The following is a 16,315-nucleotide window of genomic DNA, read 5'->3' on the forward strand; positions in this document are numbered from 1 at the left end:
CCAGCTAAAAATATATAAATAGAAAAAATTAGCTGGGCATGGTGGCACATGCCTGTAGTCCCAGCTACTTGGGTGACTGAGGCAGTAAGGATCGCTTGAGGCCAGGAGATTGACATTGCTGTGAGCTAGGCTGATACCACCGCACTCACTCTAGCCTGAGCAACAAAGTGAGAATCTGTCTCAAAAATAATAATAATAATAATAATAATGGGCCGGGCGAGGTGGCTCACGCTTGTAATCCTAGCACTCTGGGAGGCCAAGGCGGGCGGATTGCTTAAGGTCAGGAGTTCAAAACCAGCCTGAGCGAGACCCCCTCTCTACTATAAAAATAGAAAGAAATTAATTGGTCAACTAATATATATATATATATATATATATATATATATATATATATGAATTAGCCGGGCATGGTGGCGCGTGCCTGTAGTCCCACCTACTCGGGAGGCTGAGGCAGTAGGATTGCTTGAGCCCAGGAGTTTGAGGTTGCTGTGAGCTAGGCTGACGCCATGGCACTCACTCTAGCCTGGGCAACAAAGTGAGACTCTGTATCAAAAATAATAATAATAATAATAATGAAGTGTGGAAATAGTTCACAACTTACAGATGCTGGCTGGCTCGACCAAGGTGGCTGGGCGAGCGCTGAAGCACCTCTGCCCGCCTGAGGGTCTGCCTGTTACCTGTTATATGTTGGCTGTGGTTTTTGGGCTGAGGGGAGAACATCTCTCCGCTGAGGGGCACTATTGGGCAGGCTTCGACATCAGCCCTGCCATGCTGGATGAGGCCTTGAACCGAGACTTGGAGGGAAACCTGCTTTGGGGAGACATGGGCCAAGGCATCCCCTTCAAACTGGTCACCTTTGATTGCTGTATAAGCATTTCTGCTGTGCAGTGGCTCTGTGAGGCTAACAAGAAATCTGACATCCCTGCCAAGCATCTGTACTGCTTTTTTTTCTTCTTTTTATTCCATTCTTGCCCGAGCTGTCCTGGAGCTGTACCCCGAGAACTCCAAGCAGTGGGAACCGATCATAACCCGGGCCACGAAGCCAAGTGGTGGCATCATTGTGGACTGCCCAAACGGTGCCAAAGCAAAGACGTTCTACCTCTACTTATTTTCTGGGCCTTCGACCTTCCTGCCAAAGGGACAGAATGAAAATCAGGATGGAGAGGAGGCCGGGGAGTCCACATTCACTACTGAGGGCATCCGGTACAGGATAGCGAGGCTGGGGGTGGTTTTAATTTGCATTTCCCTGATGATTAGTGATGTTGAGCTTTTTTTCCCTTTATGTTTGTTGGCCATTCATTTGTCTGTCTTCTTTTGAGAAAAATCTGTTCATGTCTTTTGCCCACTTTTTGATGGAGGTTTTTGTTTTTTTCTTGCTGATTTGTTTGAGTTCTTTGTAGATTCTGGCTATTAGCCCTTTGTGGGATGTATTGTTTGTGTGGTTTGTCTATTTACTCTGTTGATTATTTCCTTTGCTGTGCAGAGGCTTTTTAGTTCAATTAAATACCACTTGTTTATTTTGCTGTTGCTGTATTTGCTTTTGAGGTCTTAGTCATAAATTCTTCGCCTAGGCCAATGTTGAGAAGAGTGTTTTCTACATTTTCTTCTAGAATTTCTATGGTTTTAGAGCTTACATTTGTTTTTAATCCTTTTTTTTTTTTTTTTTTTTTTTTTTTTGAGACAGGGTCTCACTCTGTCACCCGGACTATAGCAGTGGTATTGTCATAGCTCACTGTAGCCTCGAAGTCCTGGGCTCAAGTGGTCCTCCTGCCTCAGCTTCACAGGTAGCTGGGACTACACACTGGCACCACCACACCCAGATAATTTTTCTTTTCTTTTCTTTTCTTTTCTTTTCTTTTCTTTTCTTTTCTTTTCTTTAGTAGAGATAAGGTCTTGTTCAGGCTATTCTCAAAATCCTGGCCTCAAGCAATCCTCCCTCCTCAGCCTTCCAAAGTGCTAGGATTATAAATGCAAACCTGGCCTTTTAATCCATCTTGAGTTAATTTTTTTTTTTTTTTTTTTTTTTTTTTTTTTTGAGACAGAGTCTCACTTTTGTTGCCCAGGCTAGAGTGAGTGCCGTGGCGTCAGCCTAGCTCACAGCAACCTCAAACTCCTGGGCTCAAGCGATCCTCCTGCCTCAGCCTCCCGAGTAGCTAGGACTACAGGCATGCACCACCATGCCCGGCTTATTTTTTGTATATATACTTTTAGTTGGTCAATTAATTTCTTTCTATTTTTAGTAGAGACGGGGTCTTGCTCAGGCTGGTTTCGAACTCCCGACCTTGAGCAATCCGCCCGCCTCGGCCTCCCAGAGTGCTAGGATTTGAGTTAATTTTTGTATATAGTGAGAGCTAGAGATCCAGTTTCATTCCTCTGCATGTGGCTATCCAGTTTTCCCAGTACTGTTTATTGAATAGGGTGTCCTGTCCCCAGTGTACATCTTTGTCTGCTTTGTTGAAAATTAGTTTGTTGAGCCAAGTGTGGTGGCTCACGCCTGTAATCCTAGCACTCTGGGAGGCCGAGGCGGGCGGATTGCTCGAGGTCAGGAGTTCGAAACCACCCTGAGCGAGACCCCGTCTCTACTAAAAATAGAAAGAAATTAATTGACCAACTAAAAATACATATACGAAAAATTAGCTGGGCATGATGGCGCATGCCTGTAGTCCCAGCTACTTGGGAGGCTGAGGCAGTAGGATCACTTGAGCCCAGGAGATTGAGGTTGCTGTGAGCTAGGCTGACGCCACGGCACTCACTCTAGCCTGGGCAACAAAGTGAGACTCTGTCTCAAAAAAAAAAAAAGAAAGAAAGAAAGAGAGAGAGAGTTTGGCTGGGTGCTTGGCACTCAGGCAGCGCTCTCGGCAAATGTTCTCTTCTTCCGTCAGACTCCAGTCCTTGCCACCTGCTGGACCAACACTGGCCTCCTGCCTGAACTTGCAAGGGTTTGGACACAATGCTTTATGCTTTTAAATGGGCATTTAATATAATAAAGTGGGGGTAGGATGTTTGTTTCGTAACTCAGAATAAATTGCTTGGTCCGGTTGATGAGTCCCAAGGCAAAAAATGTGCTTGCTTCAATCATTCCATTTGTGGTTGAGGCACTGAACTGTCTTTTTTGGTCCAAAGGACCAAGGTCTAGGGCAAAGAGGGCTTGGGCACTCAGACAAGTGGGAGTAGGATGCTGGCTTTGGCAGCCTTCTGGATGATTCTCTCCAAGACTGTCAGTCTTCATTTCATATGGTACCTTCACCCATCCAACACCAGCATTAAAAACCTCATCTTTAACCAGGCTCTGAGCTATTTGCCTGACACTGAAAAGCTGCTCAGTTTTCCTGCCAAATATATATCAATATATATGTATAGATATAAATCACCTTCAAGCCACTTCTCCTTTTTGCAGTTAAGGTTACCACGTCTGTCTGGCCCCTTTGTTCTTTAGAAGGACATAGACTTTGTGCTTAGACTGGACTTTAAGTCCCTGTTCCGCTCTACTATGTGACCTTGGGAAAAACTTTTAACCTCTCTGAGCCTCGGTCTTTTTTTTTTTTTGAGACAGAGTCTCGCTTTGTTGCCCAGGCTAGACCGAGTGCCGTGGCGTCAGCTTAGCTCACAGCAACCTCAAACACCTGGGCTCAAGCAATCCTCCTGCCTCAGCCTCCCAAGTAGCTGGGACTACAGGCATTCGCCACCATGCCCGGCTAATTTTTTGTATATATATATTAGTTGGGCAATTAATTTCTTTCTATTTATAGTAGAGACGGGGTCTCGCTCTTGCTCAGGCTGGTTTCGAACTCCTGACCTTGAGCAATCCGCCCGCCTCAGCCTCCCAGAGTGCTAGGATTACAGGCGTGAGCCTCCAGAGCCTCAGTCTTATCATTTGTGATAATAATACCTACAAATTTCATACATTTATACAACAAATATTGAGTGTCTATTGTGTGCCAGGCACTGTGAAAAATCGAAAAATCTAGAGATTTCACAGCAAATAGTTCAGACAAGATCCCTATCCTTGTGGTTCTTACAGTCTAGTAGAAGGAGTTATAATAACCAAGCAAATAAATACTCAAGCCTATTACAGAGGGTGATAAATGAGTGAGATAAGAGGGTGATGTAATAGAGTGAGACACTTAAGAGTCATTGCAGGAAGACATGAAGCATGAAAACAAGCAAACCATGGAAAGAGCTGTTAATGGCATCACACAGTAGGAACATTGAGCTCAAAGGTGTGGAGACAGAAAAAAGGGTTATTTTAAAAACACAGAGCAGCACAATGTCCAAGAGGGAAAGTGATATAAGATGAGATCCAAGGGAAAGGTGGAGGCCAGGAAACATGAACTTTATGGGTCACAGGAAGGATTTTACATTTTATTCTAATCAGGGTGGGAAAGCAATACAAATGGTTAAGAATTGTATAGGATTTACGTTTTTAAAAGATCAATTTGGCTGGGTGTGGTGGCTCACGCCTGTAATCCTAGCATTCTGGGAGGCCAAGGAGGGCGGATTGCTTGAGGTCAGGAGTTCAAAACCAGCCTGAGCAAGAGTGAGAGCCGTCTCTACTATAAATAGAAAGAAATTAATTGGCCAACTAATATATATATATAGAAAAAATTAGCCGGGCATGGTGGCACATGCCTGTAGTCCCAGCTACTTGAGAGGCTGAGACAGGAGGATTGCTTGAGCCCAGGACTTTGAGGTTTCTGTGAGCTAGGCTGATGCCACAGCACTCAGCACTCACTCTAGCCTTCTGTCTAAAAAAAAGATCAATTTGGCCAGACAGAGTGGCTCACGCCTGTAATCCTAGCACTCTGGGAGGTCAAGGCAGGAGGATCGCTTAAGGTCAGGAGTTTGAAACCAGCTTGAGCAAGAGCGAGACCCTGTCTCTACTAAAATTAGAAAGAAATTAATTGGCCAACTAATATATATAGAAAAAATCAGCCCGTCATGGTGGCGCATGCCTGTAGTCTCAGCTACTCGGGTGGCTGAGGCAGTAGGATTGCTTGAGCCCAGGAGTTTGAGGTTGCTGTGAGCTAGGCTGACAACCACGGCACTCTAGCCTGGGCAATAAAGTGAGACTGTCTCAAAAAAAAAAAAGATCAATTTGAGCTGGATGTGGTGGCACATGCCTAAAGTCCTAGCTACTCGGAAGGCTGAGGCAGAAAGATCGCTTGAGCCCAGGAGTTGGGGCCACAATGGGCTATGAGCTTGTCTGTGAATAGCCACTGCACTCCAGCCTGGGCGACACAGTGAGACCTTCTTAAAAAATAAATTAATTGGCCGGGCGCTGCGGCTCACGCCTGTAATCCTAGCTCTTGGGAGGCCGAGGCGGGCGGATTGCTCAAGGTCAGGAGTTCAAAACCAGCCTGAGCAAGAGCGAGACCCCGTCTCTACTATAAACAGAAAGAAATTAATTGGCCAACTGATATATATATAAAAAAAATTAGCCAGGCATAGTGGCGCATGCCTGTAGTCCCAGCTACTCGGGAGGCTGAGGCAGAAGGATCACTCGAGCCCAGGAGTTTGAGGTTACTGTGAGCTAGGCTGACGCCACGGCACTCACTCTAGCCTGGACAACAAAGTGAGACTCTGTCTCAAAAAAAAAAAAATAAATAAATAAAATAAATTAATTAATTAAAAATAAATAACATCAATTTGGTTACCATGTTGGAAAAGGATTATAAGAAACAAGGGAAGCCAGGGTTATAGTGAGGATTACCTATAATTACAAATGTAAAATAATGAACACAGCCCTTGAAGCATGTAAGTTCTCTATAGATGCTAATTAGTTGTTCTATAAACTCTAAGCCTGTGACATCCAATACAGTAGCCACTAGCCACATGTGACTATTGAACATTTGAAATGTGGCTAGTGCAACCAAGGACATAAATTTCTTATTTTATTTAATTAAAATTTATATTTAAAAACGGATATTTGATTCAGTTATAGAGAAGTATGTTTGAAAAATTTGGATATATGAATCTACTTTTTAAATATAAATTTTATAAAATGTGAATACAGATTCAAGTATTAAGTATTTTTGATAAAAAATTGTGTCCAAATTGAGATATCCTATAAAATACATACATGATCTCAAAGACTTAGTATGAAAAAGAGAATGTAAAATAACTTATTAATAATTTTTATATTGATCAAACATGTTCAAAGGATAATATTTTGTACATATTTGGTTAAATAAAATATGTATTTTACTGAATAATAGTATTATATATTAATTTTACTTCTTTTACTGATGCTACTAGAAAATTTTAAATTTCATATGTGGTTCACATTGCATTTCTACTGGACATGCTGATCTAAGGGAAAACAGAAATCTAGAAATTTAAATGCACAGAATATTAACTCTTTTTTTTTTCTTTTTCTTTTTTTTTTTTGGGACAGAGTCACTCACTGTGTTGCCCAGGCTAGAGTGTCATGGCCTCACTACAGTTCACTGCAATCTCCAATTCTTGGGCTCGAGCAATCCCTCCTGCCTCAGCCTCCTGAATAGCTAGGACTACAGGCACACACCACCACACCAAGCTAATTTTTTCTATTTTTGGTAGAAACAGGGTCTCGCTCTTGACTTTAAGTGATCCTCCTGCCTCAGCTTCCCAGAGTGCTAGGATTAACAGGCCTAAACCACTGCACTGGGCCAGAATATTAACTCTTGATTATGTTTCTTATCAGAAATCTCAATTCAAAGATTGGACCTGGGAAAAAATAAAAGGCAATGGCATCTTTTGGAGACACTATAGGAATGCAGGGTCTACATTCTCAGTTATGTATTTTACATGCATCTCATTCTCAAGGAGTTCTTTTGGCATTCCTGACTGTTCCTAGGTATTGGACCCTGCTTTGCCAAGCTCAGGGAGTCCAACCCTGGGGGAAGGAGGAGAGTGGAGCCCAGGACTTAGAGGATCCCAGAGTGTAAGGTTTTATCCCCAAAACTGGGCTCAGTAAGCCTGTTTGTATTAGTATATCCACTTTGAGCACAGAAAGGACTGAGTCAGTCTAGCATAGCTTTAAATTTCTAACTCTAGGGAGTGTAGATGCACAGAGCTTCCCAGAAGTTTAGGAGAGCATGTGCATAATAAGTCACTGGGCAAGACAGTAGTGACTCCTGTCTCTGCCTGCAGATTATCTGCAAAGCCATTTAAAAAAAAATTTTTTTAACCCTGCAGTATATAGACGGTAAGGTAATTAATTTCAAGTTAAAGTTATGTGCCAGAGTCTGCACTAAGTGCTTTTTAGTTTGTTACTTCATTTAAGTCTCATGAAACCTTATGAGGTGGTTATCACTGTTACATCCATACTATGTTAATCAAGGTTCAATGACTTATCCAAGATCATATAGTAAGAGGCAGTTTCACTCTAGAATCTATGCTTTTAACCACCACACTGGACAGCAATCCAGTGGTCATGGTAATGACCCACAGGACCACCCTTGAGGAAGAGATTTCTTCTCTTGTATCCTCCATCATTACCAGTCATGCTGAGACTTGCTCATTTCTCCCTAGTGCCTACCCTGATCCTGGCACAGAGCTGGCCACAAAATAAGTGGGCAACTTGTTACTAATTGAGGGATGGACATGTGTCATTAAGAAACCACCCAGCTGCTCCCCTAGAAAGAAAAGCAGAGGGAAACCTGGTTCCTTTGCTACTCTCTTGGTCTACTGCTGTACCCTCCACTTGGACCTAGTATGATGCCCAGCATTCATTCATTATTCCATCATTCATGTTCAACATCAATTCTTTCAACAAATTTGGGTGCTCAGCCTTCTAAAGGGTGTGAATAAAAGCTTCATAAACATTACCACTATTAATAATATTATTAGGAATCATCAATAACAATAGTAATAATTAACAAAATTGCTATTACTGATAGTCATTGATCATAATAGTAATATCTGTGAGACTTTCATTAACAATAATGATTACAATAGCAACATGTATTGAGCACTTACCATGCTAAGTGCTATTAATATTAAAGTATTTTTTTCTATCTTGAGCACTTCATTTTCTGTGTTTGAGATTAGACATGACACCATTTAATTCTTACAACAACCCTATAATTCCAAAAATCTCAGTATTCATCTACTCAACTCAGAGAGCTGAGTACCCAGTGTTTGGGCTATAAATTCCTGAAATAGGACCCCTCAAAACTGTAAATTGGCAGTCATGATCTCTGCCCCAGGGAAATAACAACAGAACTGCCTCTAAATGAAAAATATATCTTTTCCTTTTACAGAGTGGTTGTAAAGACTAAAGAGACAAAATCTTCATGGCTTGGAACTGGAGGGTGAGCTTCCATCATTAAAGATTTGTTGTTTGGCTGGGCACGTGGCTCACGCCTGTAATCCTAGCACTCTGGGAGGCTGAGGCGTGCAGATCACTCCAGGTCAGGAGTTCCAAACCAGCCTGAGTAAGAGTGAGACCCTGTCTCTACTATAAATAGAAAGAAATTAATTGGCCAACTAATATATATAAAAAAAATTAGCTGGGCATGGTGGTGGTGCCTGTAGTCCCAGCTACTCAGGAGCTTGAGGCAGTAGGATTGCTTGAGCCCAGGAGTTTGAGGTTGCTGTGAGCTAGGCTGACGCCATGGCACTCACTCTAGCCTGGGCAACAAAGTGAGATTCTGTCTCAAAAAAAAAAAAAAAAAAAGATTTGTTGTTTGCTTCATGCTCTATACTTTATTTAGTTAGTTAGGGTTTTGTTTGTTTGTTTGTTTTTTGAGACTCTTCTCACTCTGTTGCCTTGGCTGGAGTGCGGTGGCATCAGCCTAGCTCACAGCAACCTCAAACTCCTGGGCTGGAGCAATCTTTCTGCCTCAGCCTCCGAGGTAGCTGGGACTACAGGCAAGCGCCACCATGCCCCTCTAATTTTTTTTCTATATATTTTTATTTGGTGAATTAATTTATTTCTATTTTTAGTAGAAATGGGGTCTCGCTCTCTGGTTTAACAGCTGAATTTTCCTATCTCCTTCTGCCTTCAATCCGTTACACTAGCACATGACACATAGTTTCTGAAAAACTCCACTGTACCTTCATGAGAAAATGAATGTGAAAAAGGTAAATCACAGCTTGGTATTATTATGAAAACTGCTGATCTCGAACTGGAACCCATGAAAGGAACACTTTGAGACCCAGTAGAGGGAAAAGTTCATTTTTGGACAAGGTTTATGCTTCACGATTCCTCAATACTTTGCTAGAACGAGAGAGGTTAGAGTGAATAAAACGAACACCATGGAGACAGACTTTTTTTTTTCTTTTTTTCCTGTTATGCTGAGTAACTCGGAGTTTTGCCGTAACCCAAGATGTCAGTCGCTTCTCAAATTTCAGTCCGTACAATGACGTCACACAGCGACAGCGACGCCCTCCTTCCCTAGGGTTCCACTACATTACCCAGGATGCCGTGCCAACAGCGACGCCATTGGTCGGCGCCGACGGAAGTGCACCTGACTGGACGGAAGTAGAAGGTCTCAGAGGCCAAGAAGGTGTAGAGAGGAGGGTCTGTGAGGTTGTGAGTATCCTGGTGTGTGTGGAGCGTTGGCGGTAAGGAATATAGATAGGGGACAATCCACTGGGAAGCGCGGGGTGGCAATTCCCAAACTCTGGGGGGCTCATCCTCATATGTTCTTCTACTAGTCCTGAGAGCAAAGAGAAACAAGACATTGCTGTGGAGGCGAAGTCTCCATATCACGATTTTGCTGTTTTTGAGTTTTGGAACAAGCTAGGGCTAATTTGGACTCCGGTCGCTACACGAGGGTCGTCGGCGTGATTTGGCTGCGATCAGAGGGACTGGGCTGCTGACAGTCTGACTCAGCTTCTAGAGCAGTGGTTAGCAATTGGCTGCCCACTGAATCACCTGGGTTTTTTTTTTTTTTTTTCAAATTACAGATGCCCTTGCCTGAAGCCAGACCAATAAATCAAAATCTGGGCAGGGTCTGGGCAGTGGTATTTTTTAAAGCATCTCTAATGTTCTGTTATGCAACCAGGGTTTAGAGTTACCCTTTCAGTGCCTGATTCTGACCCACACGGGGATCCTGATTAGGACCACCTGAGTCAGCGCTCCCTTCCACTATAAGATGCGTAGGCCCTACCACATGCATTTGGATTAAGCTGATGATCATAGTTTGGGCATGGATTCTATTTGAGCTCCACTAGACCCTTATTCTGAGCTTCCTGTGATGGTGCTGTAAAGACAAACTGTAGTTCAGAAGTCGTAGTTTGTTATTCACAGCTTGGTCATTCATTGTATATGAAAAGTAGAGCTGCTTCATTTTTCTTGCCACTGTTTTAGTTTCTGCCTGTTTTTTACCACCTCAACAAAATTCGAGTGGTGGAATGTGGAAGAGCCACATTAAAATCCGGTCTCTTTTGTTGCTGATAAGAAGTTCTGGTACCAGAGTACCAGATTTAACCAGATGAAAGGGATATCAATTAAAATGATGTTTGTCATTATTTATGGGCTTATGATAACTTTTTTTTATATAGTGAATTCCAATGAGAGAAAGCTAGGGTGTGTTTTTGGCTATGATGCCGAGGTTCAGTTAAGTATGAAGGGCAGATTTGGTTTTTTTTTTTTCAATATAAATACCGTTACATAGCAGATGTTTTTTTCTTTCCCAGAGGTTTGGCGTCACCTCCCTCACTGAATTCAGCATGGGAGAGAAGTCAGAGAACTGTAGGGTTCCAGAGGATCTGTTCAATGGTTTGAAGGTAACAGATACCCAGGAAACAGAGTGTGCTGACCATTCAGTTCCTGATCCCAAAGATCAGCGTTCCCAGAACAAGCCACTCAAGGATGATGAGGCCCGTTCCCAGGAGGACCAGGAAGAAGAGGAGTGTTTTCATGACTGTAGTGCTTCATTTGAGGAGGACCCAGGGGTAGACAAGGTTGAGAAGAAACCTGATGATGATGTGAATTCCTCTGAACTAGATGAAGAGTACCTAGTAGAACTGGAAAAAAACATGCCAGAAGAAGAGAAACAGGTAAATATTTCATTTATTGTATACAATGTACCACTTAAACTTTTAAAAATAAATGTGGTGGGCTGGGCATGGTGGCTCACGCCTGTAATCCTAGCACTCTGGGAGACCGAGGTGGGAGGATCACTCAAGGTCAGGAGTTCGAAACCACCCTGAGCAACAGTGAGACCCCCATCTCTACTAAAAATAGAAAGGCCAGGCGTGGTGGCTCACATCTGTAATCCTAGCATTTGGGAGGCCAAGGTGGTGGATTGCTGCTCGAGGTCAAGAGTTCGAAACCAGCTTGAGCAAGAGCGAGACCCTGTCTCTACTATAAATAGAAACAAATTAATTGGCCAACTAACATATATATAGAAAAAATAAGCCGGACATGGTGGTGCGTGCCTGTAGTCCCAGCTACTCGGGAGGCTGAGGCAACAGGATTGCTTGATCCCAGGAGTTTGAGGTTGCTGTGAGCTAGGCTGACACCATGGCATTCACTCTAGCCTGGGCAACAAAGCAAGACTCTGTCTCAAAAAAAAAAAAAAAAAAAAAACAAAGAAAGAAAGAAATTGGCCAACTAAAAAATATATAGAAAAAATTAGCCGGGCATGGTGGCACATGCCTGTGGTCCCAGCTACTCGGGAGGCTAAAGCAGGAGGATCGCTTGACTCCAGGAGTTTGAGATTGCTGTAAGCTAGGCTGACGCCACGACACTCTAGCCCGGGCAACAGAGTGAGACTCTGTCTCAAAAAAATAAAAATAAATCAGCTGGACAACTAAAAAATACATATACATATATATATATACACACACACACACACACACACACATATAAAATTAACCAGGCATGCCTGTGGTCCCAGTTACTCGGGAGACTGAGACAGGAGGATCGCCTGAGCCCAGGACTTTGAAGTTGCTGTGAGCTAGGCTGAGGCCATGGTACTCTAGCCTGGGCAACAGGGTGAGAATCTGTCTCAATCAATCAATAAATAAGTAAGTAAGAACGATACTGTATCATAGACCATTTCATATGCAGTAAAGAGTAACTTCATCTTATTCCTTTAGTAGTGATGGATCACAGATAAATCAGCATGAGAGGGAAGCATTGAGTGTGTCTGCTTAGCAAAGAAATTTCCTTTTTTTTTCTGTGAACTTTGAGCTGTATATTTGTGTCCTACTTCAGGAGTCTGTAACATAACAGTCCTTTTATTTAATTATTTTTGACGTGTGTGTGTGTGTGTGTGTGTGTGTGTGTGTGTGTATACACATGCACACCTTTTAACTTTGCTTTTTTTTTTTTTTTTTAAGAGATGGGGTCTTGCTCTGTTACCTAGGCTGGAGTGCAGTGGCAGGAACATAGTTCACTGTAGCCTTGAACTCCTGGGTTCAAGCAGTCTTCCCACCTCAGCCTCCCACATAGCCGGGACTACAGGCACACAACTCCATGCCCAGCTCATTATTCTTTTTTTTGTAGAGATGGGGTCTCACTATTGCCCAGGCTGCTCTCTAACTACTGGCCTGGAGTGATCCTTCCACCTTGACCTCACTAAGTGCTAGAATTACAGGTGTGAGCCACTATATCGGGCTCTTCTAGCTTTCTTTTATGACCTTTTCTATGATTGCTAAAATTTCTGCAATGAACATTTTTTGTAAGACTATTTAGGTATGCTTCTTGTTTATGTTGATCCTTTGTTAGCAAAATATGACTGCCTGAATATCTTGGTGCTGTTTTGGTTACTGAGGACAGTGATTGGGTCTCAAAGAACAGAATTGTGGATGAAAGGAGCAATCATTTGATGAACGTCTATAATGTGCCAGCTACTGAGCTTAAAATGTTACTTGTGTTTTCATTCAATCCTCACAACACACCTATGAGATATATACTGTTATTATTTCCCATAAGGGAACAGAACTTAGAGTAGTAAAGTAACTTGCCCAATATGGAACACCTAATAAATGTCAGAACTGATTCTCAAATAGAGATCTGTTTGATTCCAAAGCCAAAGGAAAATGTAAAATTTAATAACAAAAACATCTCTCTTCCTACAAAGCAGATACATTAATAAAATGTTCAGTTTCCTGTTTCTTTGACCCTGGGCTACATCCTTAAGTGAAAGCAAGCCTTCACTTTTGGATACAAATCCTGCTGGCTTCCACATATCCTTCTTCTGATCTCACAAGCAAAGTAGTCTTTGAAGAGTTATCATAATATCTGAATTTGTCTGCAAAGAACTTGAATGAGATCATAGTTTATGACACTAAAGAGCTCACTCACTGAACAGGTTGTGATAGGTTGGTAATAAATAGGTTGAGATAAATGTGTAGCATAAGGCCGGGCGCTGTGGCTCACGCCTGTAATCCTAGCTCTTGGGAGGCCGAGGCGGGCGGATTGCTCAAGGTCAGGAGTTCAAAACCAGCCTGAGCGAGACCCCGTCTCTACTATAAATAGAAAGAAATTAATTGGCCAACTGATATATATATAAAAAAAATTAGCCGGGCATGGTGGCGCATGCCTGTAATCCCAGCTACTTGAGAGGCTGAGGCAGAAGGATCACTCGAGCCCAGGAGTTTGAGGTTGCTGTGAGCTAGGCTGACGCCACGGCACTCACTCTAGCCTGGGCAACAAAGTGAGACTCTGTCTCAAAAAAAAAAAAAAAAATGTGCAGCATAATGGGGAGGTGCAGCGTGAGATGCGGAAGAGCATCTTCTCTTTATCTCTTCTTAGGCACTTTTCATGATTGAATCATATGGTTATAGTGTGACAATATTAGCTTTTGTGCTGGTGTGCTCCACCAGGAGAGGAAGATAAAGGGTGAAAATGAGCCAATTACATAAACTACCTCAAAAAGTATGGCTTGGATAATTAAATCAAGTACTGTTTTCATAACATTATAGAAATGATGTTCCGGAAAGTGACCTCTGAGTTCAGGTTTCAGGCTTTTAGAAACATTGATTAAATGTCTGTGTTAAAAAGTTAGCAGTGCTTTTCTGATACTTTAAATATATTTTGCCCTAATGTCATAGTGCATTTTCTAGCGCCATCTGGGTTTAACAATCAAGTGGTTTGGCTCAAAGTGGCACATACTCTGCTTTCCACGTCTAATTTAATAAAACTTTTTTTTTTTTTTTTTTTTTTGAGACAGAGTCTCCCTCTGTTGCCCTGGCTAGAGTGAGTGCCGCGGCGTCAGCCTGGTTCACAGCAACCTTAAACTCCTGGGCTCAGGCAATCCTCCTGCCTCAGCCTCTCAAGTAGCTGGGACTACAAGCATATGCCACCATCCCCGGCTAATTTTTTCTATATATACTTTTTGGTTTTTGTTTTTATTTTGAGACAGAGTCTCAATTTGTTGCCCAGGCTAGAGTGAGTGCCATGATGTCAGCCTAGCTCACAGCAACCTCAGTCTCCTGGGCTCAAGCAATCAATCTTACTGCGTCAGCCTCCCGAGTATCTGGGACTACAGGCATGCACCACCATGCCTGGCTAATTTTTTGTATATATATTTTTAGTTGATCCAATTAATTTCTTTCTATTTTTGGTAGAGACGGGGTCTTGCTCAGGCTGGTTTCGAACTCCTGACCTCGAGCAATCTGCCTGCCTCGGCCTCCCAGAGTGCTAGGATTACAGGTGTGAGCCACCACACCCAGCCTCTATATATACGCTTAGTTGGCCAATTAATTTCTTTCTATTTTTAGTAGAGACGGGGTCTTGCTCTTGCTCAGGCTGGTTTCGAACTCCTGACCTTAAGCGATCCACCTGTACCTGCCTTAGCACTCCCAGAGTGCTAGGATTACAGGAGTGAGCCACCGCGCCCAGCCTTACTAAGACTTTTTTATGGTCTCCTAGACCAGGATATCTATCTTAAAGTCTATAAATATTTTTAATTTAATTACTTTTATTGCCTATAAATTTAATATTCTAAATAGCACAATACTTTTTTCACTCTTTTAAAAATTGAGATATAACTTACATATAATGAATCAGTTCTAATATGTACAGTTTAATGAGTTTTGACAACTGTATACACCTGTGTAACTCACATTCCTATAGAATGTTTCCATCATGTTATAAACTCCCTTTGTGTTGCTTTACCAGTCATTCCTTCCCCACCCCCACCAATCCAGGGAATCACTGCTTTTTTTTTTAAATGAGTACACTTATATTCTTTTTCCCCTTTCTTCTTTCCCTTCCCTTTCCTCTTTAGTGTTCAGATTCCTATCCCATAGGTGGTTTTTTTCCCTGTTCCAGACTTTCATCTAATCATTCCGTAGTATTCACATTTAAAATATTAAAAAAAAAAAAAAAAAAAGGAAACAGTCTAGAAAGTGCAAACTGCCTTTAGCTAATTGTGGTACTACTCTATTAGCTATTTTTATGTATTTTGATAAATACTTTTGTGAAATTATCAAGAAACCAGCAAAGAGTTGAAAAAAATGTCTTTGTCTTCACTGAATATATGGTTTGGTTTTTATAGTTCATCAGCACTAGGATAGCATTACATTTGAATCTTTTCAAATAAGTAAAGTTCAGATAATTCAACAAAAAAAGAAACACAAATGGCCAAAAAAAATGAAGATTATCAGCCTCTTGAATAACAAAAATGCAAATTAAAACATGTCTTATCTGTCAGATCAGAACATTGATCTATCTGATAGATAAGAAGACTTAGGGCCAGGCATGGTGGCTCACGCCTGTAATCCTAACACTTTGGGAGGCTGAAGCGGGAGGATTGCTTGAGGTCAGGAGGTGGAGACCAGCCTGAGCAAGAGCAAGACCTTATCTGTACAAAAATAAAAAAAATAAATAGAAAAATTTGCCAAGCATTGTGGCAGGTGCCTGTAGTCCAAGCTACTTGGGAGGCTGAGGCGGGAGGATCACTTGAGCCCAGGAGTTTGAGGTTTCAGTGTGCTATGATCACGCCACTGCACTCCTACACTCTAGCCTGGGTGACAGAGTGAGACCTTGTCTCAAAAAAAAAAAAAAAAAAAAAAAAAAGAGGACATGGAAGAGACTCATGTACTAATATTGGAAATTTAAATTGCTACATCACTTTTATTTTTGGAGACTGGGTCTGGGTCCCTGACTAGAGTGCAGTGGCATCATCATAGCTCATTGCAACCTCAAAGCCCTCGGCTCTAGCTGTCCTGCCTCAACCTCCTCAGTAGCTGGGACTACTCAGGTACACCACCACACCTGGCCAATTTCTCTATTTTTTGTAGAGATGGCATTCTCACCAGGTTGCCCAGGCTCGTCTTGAACTGCTGTTCTCAAGCAGTCCTCCTGCCTAGACCTCCCAAAGTGCTGGGATTACAGGCATGAGCCACTGTGCTGGTCCCCTGCTATACCACT

At 42.2% G+C, this 16,315-nt stretch overlaps 1 protein-coding gene and 1 pseudogene across 2 annotated transcripts in view; both read left to right on the forward strand.

Annotated features, from left to right (window-relative positions):
- Positions 1–603: 603 nt before the first annotated feature.
- Positions 604–3,136, forward strand: LOC105883278 (18S rRNA (guanine-N(7))-methyltransferase pseudogene; annotated as a pseudogene).
- A 6,274-nt stretch (positions 3,137–9,410) lies between these two features.
- Positions 9,411–16,315, forward strand: part of TTC1 (tetratricopeptide repeat domain 1) — a 52,014-nt gene continuing 45,109 nt past the window's right edge. The window contains exons 1-2 of one of the 2 annotated variants that reach the window (XM_012786356.3): positions 9,411–9,517; positions 10,627–10,989. In XM_012786356.3, the coding sequence (XP_012641810.2) occupies positions 10,660–10,989 (330 nt within the window). In that variant the 5' untranslated portion in view covers positions 9,411–9,517; positions 10,627–10,659. Of the gene's footprint in view, positions 9,550–10,626; positions 10,990–16,315 lie in introns of both variants that reach the window. The other variant, XM_075996251.1, reaches the window with a different exon arrangement.

Source organism: Microcebus murinus, chromosome 21, assembly GCF_040939455.1.
Source record: "Microcebus murinus isolate Inina chromosome 21, M.murinus_Inina_mat1.0, whole genome shotgun sequence".
Classification (NCBI taxonomy): Eukaryota; Metazoa; Chordata; class Mammalia; order Primates; family Cheirogaleidae; genus Microcebus; species Microcebus murinus.